Here is a 14,485-nt window from a genome sequence, read left to right on the forward strand (position 1 = left end):
TGCTAGGAGGGGATGAATGTGGACCTTTGTCTTGGTTTTACGTGTCATTCATTCATTTTCTTGTATGTGACCCCTGCTAATTCCTTACAAAAACCATTCCTTCTTCAGGAAGGATAGAAAATTATCCATTACCTAAACATCTCAAATAATTTGGGAGAATTTTTTTTTCCTAGGAAGGAGAACAAAAATTAGAAATTCAACAACTTGCTTTGCTCTCAGATCCTCCATTGTGGGCAGCTGTCAGCACAATTTCCTCAAAATAGTGCTGTAAGAGTCCACTTTTCTGAAATATCTCTTTTCAGCACAGCAGTAGCTCAACAGTACCAAAATGAAGTACAGAAGAATATATAAGGTGTTTTGCTGTTTGTTTGGTTTGGGGTTTTTTTTGTTTTTTTTTTTAATGAACTGCCTATGATCATTCATTGTCGAGTAATTGAGGTTGCTGATTTAGTATCGGAGTGTTTGTAATAATATGTTATTTTAACCTTGCCAAATCTATTTCTTTTCTTTCTATGGCCACATAGGAAGACAACTGATATTTAGATAATTATCTTAAGGGGTTGTCTTACTTTCTGTCTCATTTAGAAAAGAGATGACAAGGGACAAAAGGATTGAGTGCACACAGAAAGTAATTTCAGAGTAGATGATGAGCAGATCAGTTCATTTCTGATGTATGCATAATTGCAAACTCTGTTCAGTTTACAGATTAGAAAGAAGTTTCAGGTGGACTCTTCCCCGTGAACATTTGTCAGTAACATACAATTGGCTACAACTGTCAATTATCCCAAAGAAATTCTGAATTAAACAGCATATAATTCAGGCCTGACCTCTCAGAAAAAAAGGGTTACTTATGCAGTACTCATGTGAATTTCTCATTGGCTTTTGTTTCGCGATTTTGTAGAAAATAATGAATAGAAATTGTATTAAAATTGTAAATAGGCTGTGACAAAAGAATTTAAAAGGATTCTTACAGCCTTTGTCAATACACTTGTTACATTAAATATATTAAAATTCATAATATATATTCAAAGTTCAGAGTCTTCCCATGCAACTGCCTTATTTGTAACTGTAAAAGTGAATCTGCAAGAACAACACGCAGTTCTTAAGAAGCAAGATTAAGACTTCCATGAAAATTGCTCACAGGAAATTACTTATGTCACTAAATTCTGTTCTACTTTTTACAGTTAAAATCACCATATTGAGTCAAGGTGCTCTCTTTATGTGACAATGAAGGAGAACAAATCATTCTATAACAGAATGGGGTTAATTGAATATAGGGCTACACAATTCAGCTTTTATTTGGCAGGTGTTCTTGAGATATACACTTCTATTTTGAACTAGAGAAACCACAGACACTACTGCCTGTTCTTGATTATTTTTTATTATTATTATTTTGCAGTGGTTAAAAAAGAAAAAAAAAAAAGAAAGGAGTTGTATCCTCCATGGAGTCTAGAGGCTCTGCTGTTTTAGACAGTGTTGAGTGTAGACATACAGGGTTGTCTCTGACAGAAAACTGAAGCAGCTACACGCCACTAGCAATACGGTAGAATACCACTGCCATGAGAAAGTATTGTGCTTTCGTAAGTACCTTGGAGTGGCTGAACTACCTTTAGTAACAGATAAACCACACCGCCAAAATTCAATTGCCTTCTCAGTCACAAAATTCTGTGCACAACATTCCAAAATAGTGGCCTCTAGTTTAAAAAAGAATTTTTCAGAGTGTAAAGTATACAAAAATATACAAATCTAAAACTTCCTAAGGCTACACTTCTGAATACTCAACAGCATTCATTCCTCTTAGTATTTCTCTGCAGATGTCTACAGACAAGATCAGAACAGTGAGAAGGTATCAGCATGACATGTACGGATTGTTGCACTAGCGGCACAACCACTATCAAGATTTTGGCTGGTATAGAGCAAAGGAGAGTCTTTTGGGGAGAAAGAAAGGAAAGGTGGTTCTGCTACCAATTCCTGGACTGGCTCTTTGAATAAGATACCGAATGCGTGAGGCAGGTATGACTGCATGTATCAAGGAATAGCAAAATATAAAAACTAAGTGATGGTCTCATGTGACCCTAAGTGTTCCAGACATTCTGACGAGGAGAAAAAATTGTTAGTAATCGCAAGAAGAAAGCATCTGTTGTATTTGCTGCAGAAAGAAGTAGAAATCCCAGGTCATGCCTAAACTATGATCCAAGCTACAATCAAAATGATCAGCCAACAGATACTAGGAGACATTTAATAGATTTATTTGGGTTTGAACTGAATTTAAGACAGTTAAGTGGTAGTTTAGATTTTAATGAACAGAAAGGTATGCTTGGAAGAGAGAAAGAATATGTGTTATTAAGAAAGTAAGTTTTATTTCAGTCTGCAGATAAGATCACCCAGATGAGAGAAGAAAAAAGGGAGGATAACAGAGGACAGAGAAGGAGAGAAGTCTGACAATATTTTGATTCTAGGTCATCTGTAGTCCAGGTTGTGTTCTTTGGGGGAGGTACGTAAAATTATTTATCTCTTGTCCTCAGAATCAGAGATGAATACCAATTGGTACATTAATACAGACCACCAAGGATCTGTACCAATAATCCATTGGTACCGACCAAGGATCAGTTATTTTGTGTGAGTTCAACGTTATGCCACGACCTTAATTGCTCTAGCAACTATAGCTAAAGAGAACTGAGACAAATGGCACTGGGTAAACTCATTCCCTAGGAAGTTATTCATCAGATTAGGTTTCGGAAGGCTACTGTGATCCCGATTAGGAGCAGGATTTGCAAGAAATGCAATCACATGTGACCGATATTTTGAAGATCTGCTCAGAAGGTGCTTAGATGTATAGACAGTAATCACTCCCTCACACTGTAATATCATCAGTCATTGTGATACACATTATAAAAGACAAAGCAAGGAAGAGAGATGTATAATGTACCGATTTGATAATGTTTGGCTGATAAAATAATTTATAAAGAATATTGTTTATTAATAACTTTTAACTGAAGGCTAAATAACTGGTGTCTTCTTCAACAAATTTACCTATTAATTAAAACATTTTCAATAGAAAAGTACTTAACATTTAACTGAATCAATTACTAAGGGGAACAGAAGAAAACAGTAGTAACCGGGCATGCGTTAAACCAGCTTATACAGCCCAAATAACAGCCATCAGTCATCTAAAATCTGCAGAGTTGAGTCAAATGTTTCAGTGATTCTCCCAATCTTGAATAGTATAAGGTAAGTTTTAAAATTGCACATTAGAAATTACATAACAGGTTTAACTAATTTTCCATTTCCATTCTCATATGCATACAGCATTTTGGGGGATTACTCTACCAGAAATCTCTCTTGGCCCTTCAGCCTTCCCACCACTGGACCTCCACTTTAGACTAGGAATGATGCTCTTATTTCTGCAGCACATGCAAAGTAGACACTGCTGCTTACCTGGCTAATGCTTTGAGTCAATTCCACATACTCTTTTTAGTAAATATTCCCATATTAGCTTTCTTAATTTTATTAAGAATTTCAGGCATTAGACTAGCAATTCTTTTAGTAACTAATTTCCTCTGAAAGCAACAATTTTGTTTACTAGTAACTATGAATATAATACTGTTATTGAAAGTTTATTTTATGTAGTTGTTAAAGTCTTACGAAGAAAATAAATATGCATTACGTTTTGTAGAAAGGTCTAGATTTGCTTTAATTTCTTGTACAAAAGCAGGCAAAATAGAATCTTTCTCTTACATCTTTGATAGTTGTGAAAATGAAACACACCAAAAAAAAGCTTCGCAATTGTTTGGGTTTCATTTAAACAAAATAGGAGGGATGGGGGGAAGAAAAACTTACTAAATTTGATCGTTATTACTGAGATAGTAATAAAGGTTACATCTAAACTTATCAAGACAGGGTCAGAAATGAACTTATTATCCAACAAATATGTTCAATATAAAAATGGGCTTAAATCATGTCTTATTGCTCCTGTCACAGATAATATATTTACATTAAATCATCTTTTTCTAGCTTTGAAAAATTAATCCCAGCAATTAAGGCTGGCATTGTGAGTATATGTTAAATATTTGTACACTTTAGGTAGATATGCTGAGGATATAAAGGATTAGATCAAAGTTTCTACAGTCTAGCCAGTTCGCATGTGACAAATGCAAACTTGAAAACTTCTTAAGGATCTACATGCTCTATTTTAGGGCTACTTAAATTATTGGTCTTGCTTTACCACTTTTCTAAAACAGATTTCACTCCAAGAAAAACTATGTATGCCATAAATACAATTAACCAAGGTAAAAACCTACAAAACCTACAGACATACAGATTTATGTAGACCTTCAAATTGCAGACACAGTTGTAGGTTTCTTGGTAGTTATTAATTTCACAAACACACTTACATTGCCTAGTTAGTACGTGCATTTGTCTTCAGTATCTATGTTGGAATTACATTTCGTTAGAGCAATACATACATTCTAAATAGCACATTTTCAGACAATTAGTGTACTCCTCACACAGTTTATATTATTCATTTTTTTGGCCTATTGTGTTCTTATATTACCTAAGCTAATTATGGTCACTTAGAAGGTGCTGAAAGCACAACATCACCATATGCGTGCACCTAGCAGACTATAATTGCCATACACAAAATGAAAGGTTATAGCTTATAAGGGTACGAATCTATTCTGTATGTTTTTTTCATTTATCATTTAGCTGATAATTTTACAGTATGGTCTTATGATAGCCTATATTCATAAATATTTTAAGTAAATATGGTACAAATGAGATAAAAATCAGGGTAGGTTGTAGCATCGAATTTTAAACCTTGAAACAGAAGTCTTGGTTTCTGTCTGGCTCTAATATTAAGACTTCATAAGGAATAAGCAGACATCTGCCGATTAACAGTACCTCTGGATTTTCACAGGAGTTAAGATTTTTGTTTACTCATGGCTGTTATTAGAATTTCATTATGTCCTTTAGGAGGGATTATTATTATTTTTTTAAACTGTAATGGGATTCAGCACTATAATTATGGAGTTAACAGTTACGGTCACAGCTTTAGAATTACGTGACTTGCTTTGTTTTCCAGTAATACCAGGGATTCAGTGTTTCTGTTCAGAATATCTTGTTCAAAATCACAAAAAAAAACATGGCGAGGCACTTTCTGAGAATTTATAAATACGTCTCTTCTGTTCATTAATGAATTTGAATGAAGCTAAACAAATTTTGCAGCTAACTGTTGATCAGCTAGTAGGTGCTTCATTTTGCTTGTATAATATTTGTACAGGACACTCATTAAACTTTCTGTGGGATTAAAACTCATGGACTTTTTTTTTTTTTTTATAAACTACATTTGATTTTTAAAGGCATTTTTTCTTGCCATTAATCATTCTATTTCCTCTTCATTAGTTCCTAATGTTCTACTAGAGAAAACAACAGTCAGCTCAGGTCTCTTTCAGAATGACTGATGAGTCCCATTTATGTGAACGGAACAGATGCACTTTGTTCTTATCAAAATGGCAACTGCCTCTGTTGTGCTCTAGCTGAAGCAATCCTGTAGTATTTCTAAAGTCTGGCCATGGCAGTCATGCTGAAAGAAGACAAGTCCTCATGAGTTTCTCAATAAGCAATGACTTTATGAAACAACACTTGAAAGCAGATAAGCATGAAGTTATAGAAAATAATGACAGTTTTTCCAGGGTTGTTGTTTTTTTTTTTTAACTGTCTTATGTTACGAGGCCTGGTTATCAAACAAGACAGATAGCACACGCCACCATCATGACAAAATAACAAACCCATATACTTCAAATTATTTAAATTCTACTTTACAAGTATAGACGCAATTATGTACTCATCGTACTTACAGAAGCACAGTAAAGAACAGAATTAATTTTCTAGACTTCAATCATATATTCTCCTGTCTATTCTATTTTGCTTTCTTTAATGTTAACTCTGCACCTCCTGAGTGAACGGTGAGTGTGCTGAGGATATTTACACTATCCTGTAGTGCTTTTTACCCATGTTAGCAACATACATTCTCAATGTTGATTCGATTCCATTTTAATTGCAAAAATTGTAAAACTCTTTATATGTACTTCCTTTTTTTTAAAAAGTGCAAATCACTACGATATAAAACTATCGATTACTCATTTTAGAAAATAATTCCTGATTTGGGGACTCACACAATGAACAAGACAATTATTTTACACTCAGAAATACTGATATACTGACACATACCTTGACTTTTTCTAAGTGATCCTGCAGAGAGTCAATTAGCAGATCCCCCACTGGCTGCCAGGATGCCTTGAACACCTCAGCCTGGCGTAGTTTCAGGTCCAGTTCATCCACTGCGTCTTGAAGGCCCTGCAGTCTTTCAAGAGCATCATCTATCTTCTTTTGCCAATCAGCAGACTGTAGATTCAGCTTATCCCACTCAGTTCTGACCTCATCGGCTTGCCTTTGGAGAAGCTTAGTGACATTCTGGGCCCTTTCCTCAGGTAACAGCTCTAAATGTGAAAGTCAAGAGGCTTTTAAGACATATTTTGTCTTAGAAGAAAAATAATTGTCATCTAGGTCAGTTCAAAGCTCAGTAAGAAACTATTCATAACCAGACACCTGTGAAATGTATTTTATTAATGTATTCTCATTTGAAAATCTCTTAACAAATTTAAATCTTGACATCATACAGATCACCAAAATATGCATTTAAGTACAGAAACATGCGAGGTATAGCTGTATGTTTATTAAGTGTGTCCTCATTCAGCAAAATAATTTGGCACATACATAAATAATAAACATGCTGAATCTTTTGCTGCAATTGAGTGGATTTTGTACTGAGACTAGAAGTTGAATTTTAGGTTAAATTGCAGCTTTCAGACCCCAAATGGGCCTGTAGTTATAGACAGGTCCTGAAGGTTTAAAGCCAGTTTCAAAATCTGCTTATAAATATGCATGTCTATTTAATGCCACAGTGTTCAGAAGGATGGTTAAGGGTTTCTTTCATCTGTATTTTTAGCTTAGTTTATGAATGCTGACATTCAGCTTGGAGTGTAAAAGGAATGCTTTCACAGCGGCTGGCAGAATTTATTTAATCATCACTGATCATCACTGATCTTTCCAGCAATGTGTTATTACTGTTTCTTTCTTCAATTACCTCTTGGTTCTGGGTAGAGCTTCTCCAGTCCCTCCACAGGCTGCTCTGCTAAGAAGATTCGCACAGTCTCAAGCGCACTCCTGATAACAGGTTCTTTTGTTTTCAGCTCCCTCTTGAAGGCCTGAGAGATGAAACAAAATTATCCTAAGTGGATATATAATGAAATACCTAGTGCTAGCCCTTGTTTTTGTCAATTTAAGAACAAAATTTTCAATAGCAGCTTCCATGTGTGTATTACCAGTAGCTACAAAAACATGCAGAAGAGATAACCAGCTTTTCCTTAACCTGAAATCGCATTGCATTCAAAGGAGCAAATGTACTCTCAGCATGCTGCAAAGTATCCAAGGTTGCCAATCAAATTTTCACTGTGAGAGGGATCCCTCTTGCTGATTTAACATCAGGGTCAACCCCAAAACCTCGCTACAAGAGACGAGTCTTCAGCTGGCTCTATACTGGACCGCACCAGCATAGCTAATGGTACCTGAAAGCAAGATTTACCAGAATGCAAAGGAAAATCCAATATGTTTTACAGCTACCACTTTGCTACTGCTGCTGGCAACTGTTATATCATAAGGGAAAAAAAAAAAAAAAAAAAAAAAGGACCTGTGTATATTGACATGTTAACCTGTAACCATTAGTAACAAAAAGAATTCCAATATATTAAATCGTAACTCTCTCTTCTAGTAGTGGTGTAGATGCATCTTTTTCAAAATTACATGAACTGAGATTTCTGAAATGTAGAATCAAGGCCAAGGTGAAAATTCAGTAATATGATCTATCCTAGAGGTAGGCATGCACGAGTAAAAATTAACAGGCAGAAGTAGTCTTTACGAAACAGTTAATTCCTACTTGCTTTAATCAGAACTTACTATTAATTTACATATCTTTATGTTTAACGTTGCTCAGTGGTACTGTCACTCCTTTTCAGATCAACTGTATTTCTCCCTTTTATCTCTTCCTTTCCTGTCATGCTTTTTGGCACCTGTCTCCGTTCTTGTCTTTTCTTCCTCTTTCCTATTTGCATTTTTCCTTCTCCAGCAACAGCTTGTTTTACTATCTCTCTTCTATTCCCTGCTTTTAAAATGACCATGAGTAAGAGTCTCAAGGTTGGTATTTGAAGTTTCGGTAGGCTACTGAAAGTATACATATCTCAAGTTTTTTGTTTTGTTTTGTTTTGTTTGGGGTTATTTTTGGTTAAAGAGAATTTAAGATTCCATTAATATGAATCCAAATCTTCGCCACACAAAAATGGAGATGAAACCTGCCTATGGGTTGCACATTGTATTAGGTCTTCTGCATGTTGTATTGAATTTCTCTAAATAGTCCTTACCGCTGTTTTATTTCAACACTTTCTTCTCTATTTCTGAAATAATACTGAATGCACACTGTTTTCAAGTAGCATAGAGGTAAAATATGCAGATAATTATAGTGCAATGTAACACAAAACACAATACTGCAAAAAGGAAAGCCACGTGCCATGAGTGGAAAACAGATATTTTACCCCAGGGAAAATTCTTTTTACAACACAGGCATTATATAGGTGTCTTACATAATAAATTCACTAATTCAGTTAAATTAATTATTAAACAAAATTTGGGTTTCTTGCAAACTTACGAAATACTATAAATTCAATATTTAAAAGTTCATTACACTTCAAATTATGTTTGATATTAAATGCTTTGTACAGGAAATACCTAACAGAACTAATAATGAGAATCACACCTGCAGTTTATAATATGAGCACTCACAGGTAAAAAGTTCTTAATACATTTCAGGAAAGTAAAGTTAAGGAAATAACTACATTATTCTACTGTAACTATAGAATCATAGAATTGCCTAGGTTGGAAGGGACCTTTCAGATCATCTAGTCCAACCGTCAACCGAATTCTGACAAAAACCATCACTAAACCATATCTCTAAGCACTATGTCTACCCGTCTTTGAAATACCTCCAAGAATGGTGCCTCAACCACCTCCCTGGGCAGCCCATTTCAATGCTTAATAACCCTTTCAGTGTAAAAATTTTTCCTAATATCCAGTCTAAACCTCCCCCAGCACAACTTGAGGCTGTTTCCTCCTGACCTCTCGCCTGTTACTTGGGAGAAGAGACCAACCCCCACCTCACTACAACCTCCTTTCAGGTAGTTGTAGAGAGCGATAACGAAACTTTTTATTAAGTGGTCAAGAACTGACCATAAGGTTTGTAAACGTGAATCAGGAAAATGCTTTAGCAAAGTGTGCTTTCCTGAAGGAAACAACAAACTAAAAAATGTTAATTTTGTTATGGACATCAATGGGACTGGGATCCTTACACAGAGTGTATCTGCTATCATAAGGGAATATATGTTAATATATTATTAATATCTGTGATTGATAAATGTTTTAAACAATCAAGTTGACCCTGAAGAATCAACACTGATTTTCACAAAGAAGAGTACTGTATATTAACAGGTAAGCTACCACTGGACATTGCTCTGCACAAAAACTGTGTGGGGTCACTCTAGGATTATAACTCCTTAACTTCAACATTTTTAGGTTAAGAAATTTTTATAAATTATGCTTGACTCTTGCATGAAGTGCAATGGAAAGAGGAAATCTAATAAGCCTTTTTCATGCCTCCAAATGAGGAAAATCTATTCCTTTAATTAGCCTTCATGCTCACCTCACATCACATCATTCTGTCTCACTAGAGTGTGGCAGCTCTGCAGCCTCAGTAGGCCAGCAGGTAGCATAACTTAAAATGTTCCCCCATGGACTGTGTGCTTTGCTCTCATTTGATAAAGTTAAAAGTGACATTCATATTGGTTCTTAAACATTACAATTTTATAACAGCTTAAAGATGCAATATGCTTTACAAAAAAATCTTCAAAGCCAAATTATTTCCGAGAAATGTGTATGCCCTGAACCAATAAAACAGGAGGCTCACGCACAAAGGTCTGTTCTGCCCACACACACCAATGGCAGGAAGGAGTCACAGATATTCCAGGGAAGCACAGAACTACACCAACTTAAAGGATATTTAAAAGCCAGAAATGCCTTTGAGCTATGTATCTGGGAAGGAGTAGTGCTGCTGCTGTAGTCAGGGGAACCATAGCTATGTACATGTACAAAAAATGAGAAGGACACAAAGTACCTTCTTTCAGCTTGTACTGCTTTTGCATAAAACCATACCAAACAAATACACCTAGTGGCTTTATATTTCCAAAAGAGGGTTAAAACCACATTCCTCCAATATTTCTTGTGCAACAGAACAAGGACAAGATAATCAAATATGCATAGTGCACCCCAAAAAGTGCATGAGCAGGAATCATTGTATCTATCTTCTCAAGACAATGGAGAAATGCTAACGACAACTTTTTGAATTTGTATATTTTGTATTTAGTGACAAATGGAAGGAGTCTCTTCGTCTTTTATTACAGGAAAACAGTGAGCCAATGTTTTAGAAGTTTTCTTTTCCAACTTTTCCATTATGGATGTTGGAGCTGGTGGATGCAATTATAGTCTGTAAATCTTGAGTTTTAGAATAGTACACACTACATTGTTAAGATCTATTTACAGTTCTTGCCTTCCCTAGTTTTGATCAGCAGACTTCTACCGAGTGAGTTAAAATATGTTTCAGTATAAGAAATTTAAAAAGGAGAGAATGAAAAAACCACGAGACTGAAGCAGTAGCACAGAAACAGCATTAAAAATAATGAATGCTCATTTCATACTATCCCATTGCAAAAAATGTTCTTACTGTATGAAGATAAAGCCAGCTTTTCTGATTAAAGTTTTGTTGTGAAATATGTACACCATACCAATAAAAATCATAAATAGCAAGAGATGACACTTTCTCTTCTTTCGGGAAAAAAAAAAAAAAGAAAAGGAATTTATCTATCTAGAGCGCTGACAAATACATCTTTATAATAAGCAGACCATCATTGAAAGCAGAATTAGCCTAAATGAATGTCTAATTTACAGCTAACGATTTTAGGCTAATTCCATTGAATTCCTTAACTTCTTCCACACTTTGTGGTGACTGTAGAGGAAATCGAATGTGCATAATGTATGACCTGACAAAAAAACAAGTAAACTACTTTATTTAAGCATCTCTATTTGTCATCAACACTACAGCGGTAATGGCATTCTGTCCACCGTTTTAATAATGCACATATTGATCAGCTTATCTCAGACCTCCACTACTTCCTCATGGGTGTCCTTAAATCTCTTTAGATGGAGAAACACAGATTGTTTAAATTGAAAGATAAAAATATAATGAGAAGAGAGTTCCATTAGTAAAACTAACATTAATCTCTATTATTATAAAACCAGATATTTTTCCTTTTAATGAATTTCAAAGAGAAAGAGTATCGTTAAATTAATTCAAGATGTTTCCCAACCAGAATGCTTTTTAAAAATGGGGTTTGACCTCAATTTTGGAAAGTAGATATCAAATGTGCCACCAGCAGTTATCGTGTTCAAGCAGGAATTGTAGCCCTTGTTAGGCACCGTTGCTATAGATCTCAAGTGAATGAGTTTCCAGGGAATTGTTAATAATTAACTTCTATATTAATAATGCTATTGATGCTGATAATAAGACCACTATGCAGAAGATGTGGAAACTCTTAAAAGAATGAAAGAAAAAAGCTGGCTATCTGCATGATGCCTAAGTTACTTAACAGAGATTAATAGTAACGTGTACACAGTTATTAATATTATTTCAATAAAACATTATTATGACACTTAGTAAAGCAAAGAAAATTGTAAGGTAATGAAATGATGTTTTGTTGAACAGCAGTATTTTTTATTATTGACTAACACATCCCACACACCCACATTCTAAGACTTTGGCACAGAAACAATTTCTTCAGATGCCAAAAACGAACAAAATGACCCACTAGATATATATTTAAGTCCAAACAAATAGCGGTTATGTGGGTGTATTTGGGATAAATTCCAAATTGCCTTGTCTAAAAGGCACCTCACATTTATAATGCAACAATTATTTTGACTGCGTGGATATCTCTTTTCGCACGTTGAGTTCAAGCTCTCCTCTGGCATAGGTTCAAGCATTTAAAATTTTCATCTGAATCCTACTCTTAAAATTTTTAAAGCCAATCTTGGCAACCAGGAGCATTCTGATAAGAATCGACTTCTTTTCATCTCTGCTATGAATGTCTGAGGTATTCCAGATGGTCTTCTAAAAGATAGAAAGGTTAAATATGGTTCTTTTCCCTTTAAATTACATTCTTGAGTGGAAAAAAAAAATAAAATCAGTAGTAACGCTGCTTTAGAAAAAGGATTCAGGCATAAAATCGTGTTTGCGTTCATCGTGACATTTCTCAATGGCAATCAGTTAAACTGCTTATAAATAACATTCCCCTGCTGAGGCCTTTTCTCTTCTCCAATGAAGAACTTGTCTGGGTTCACTTCTGGCTTTACCTGGCAAACAAAATTCTTCACAGAAGGAAAGACATTGTACTCATATAGGAAGACCAAAGCTGGAGGTTTGTATCATTTAAAAGATTTGTCAGAACAGGTAGAGACTTAACTTGTTTACTGAAGACTGATTTCCAGAACTGATATTCAGGAGAACAAAATGAACAATCAGCAGGTTCTTTTTCTAAAGACCAAAATTTAACTACTCTACCATTTCACATCCAACACCCTGAAACTCTTGAAAAAAACAGCTTTCCAGTGCAATTTTAAGCTAGATACTTCTACATTTGTGGTGCAAGCCTTTTTAGAAGCATTTTTCTTATGTTCAGAAATGAGCTAAGCTGTTCATTCAGATACTGCCTTTGTAGGTCTGCTTCTCTACAAGCAACTGTTATAGTAACAGAAAGTCCCTAGTGTCTGGTGAAAAAATATAGTAGAAAAACCCCAAGCTGCAAACATAGATTTTTTTCAAAGACAACCTGAAGCCGACAGAGTTCTGCACTGATTATTTTTCCCTCCTTCTCTGTAAGAGATCTTTGAAGAGCAGATAGGGTAACCTAATTTCAAGGATTATGTTTTGTTCTTTTTTCCACGGGGAATCAGAATACCTACAACTAGAAAGGCCTTATCTTAAACTACAGAAGTGACACAGAACTGGAAAAGGAAAGAACCCATATTTCTAAAAGGAACTAAAATGTTCTAGCTTTGATACTAGACATGATAACCAAAAATTTGTGTCTGTATGTATCTGCATGTGGGAAAGAATATAATCAAAAAGGAGAAGTAAGAAGGAGATGTATTTTGTAAAGTCATTTTGCACCTTTTCATGACACCTTACTTTTACGCAACACTTCTCATCCCCAAAAGTTTTAAATACTTCAGTTGACTGGTGAGTGACAGAGAGATCACACAGTCCATCATTGAAGTCTTGCCACCTTTATGATGAATTCTTGGAAGATTTTGAATAGCTTGCAGAACAATATACAATATTACAATTTTATGAGAAGCAATTTCTCCAGATAAAAAAAAAAAATATTTCTTCGATCTAGGAGGAAAGGTAATGTTTTCAAATACTCAAATATTATTCAGATGACAAAAGTTTTGTTGTAACAATTCTACACAAATCCTCTCTAATTCTTGCTTTGGCTCAAGACTTGTTTTGGATAAAGGGTTTGAGTCAATGTCATGCTGAGTTAATGCAACATCTATATTGTTTCTTTCATTCTAATGTTCTGCAGGAGCTTTAAAACTACTTCATGGAAGTTGCTATAGACAGCAGGCTAGAACAGACTTCAGGCATTTCATATATCTTAACTTTCACAGAGCGAAAGGCAAGAAGTGACGGTGGTGCCCCATAAAGTCATGGATGTTTTAGCCTCACTGTTTCTGTGATAATTCTTGAAGTCCCAAGTTAAGTTTTGTGAAAAAGGCACATCCTACACATCACCTCTCCAGAAGGATGATCTAGGACATGTGACCAAACCACCCCTTGCAGCAAAGCATTATATTATCTTAGAAAAGCATTGTGCGCTGACAGTGAGATGGTTTTTGTTCATCCTTCTCTTTGGCTTTTTCGGCCTTCACGTAAAGACAGGCCCTTGAGAAACCATATTGCCGCTCCTCCTAGTACTGTAGATAAATGGCGACATGCCTATGCCAAAAGCCAAGCCTGGCTGTACAGGATATTTCCAGACTTCTCACAAACTCAGGGCTCCCAATAACTTAAAGCAGCAAGATATGTCATGTTCTCTTTGTAGACTTAATCTTCTTACTATTTGTTCTCAAATGTGTCCTTCAGCACAAAGTAGAACAATCTATTGGAGCAATACTTGTAATACAGCTAACTGCTGAATGGAGAAAACAGAGTATTCCAGATCAAATTTCATTTCATAGTACCATTTCACATTTCTCCATTCAG

General features: G+C 35.2%; 1 protein-coding gene across 4 annotated transcripts in view; it reads right to left on the reverse strand.

Annotated features, from left to right (window-relative positions):
• Positions 1–14,485, reverse strand: part of DMD (dystrophin) — a 1,176,878-nt gene that overhangs the window by 188,461 nt on the left and 973,932 nt on the right. For all 4 annotated transcript variants that reach the window (XM_063343608.1, XM_063343591.1, XM_063343600.1 and 1 more), the window contains 2 exons: positions 7,148–7,268; positions 6,232–6,500 (listed from right to left, as the gene is read on the reverse strand). In XM_063343608.1, the coding sequence (XP_063199678.1) occupies positions 6,232–6,500; positions 7,148–7,268 (390 nt within the window). The remainder of the gene's footprint in view (positions 1–6,231; positions 6,501–7,147; positions 7,269–14,485) is intronic.

The sequence above is a fragment of the Chroicocephalus ridibundus genome, chromosome 1 (assembly GCF_963924245.1).
Source record: "Chroicocephalus ridibundus chromosome 1, bChrRid1.1, whole genome shotgun sequence".
Taxonomy (NCBI): Eukaryota; Metazoa; Chordata; class Aves; order Charadriiformes; family Laridae; genus Chroicocephalus; species Chroicocephalus ridibundus.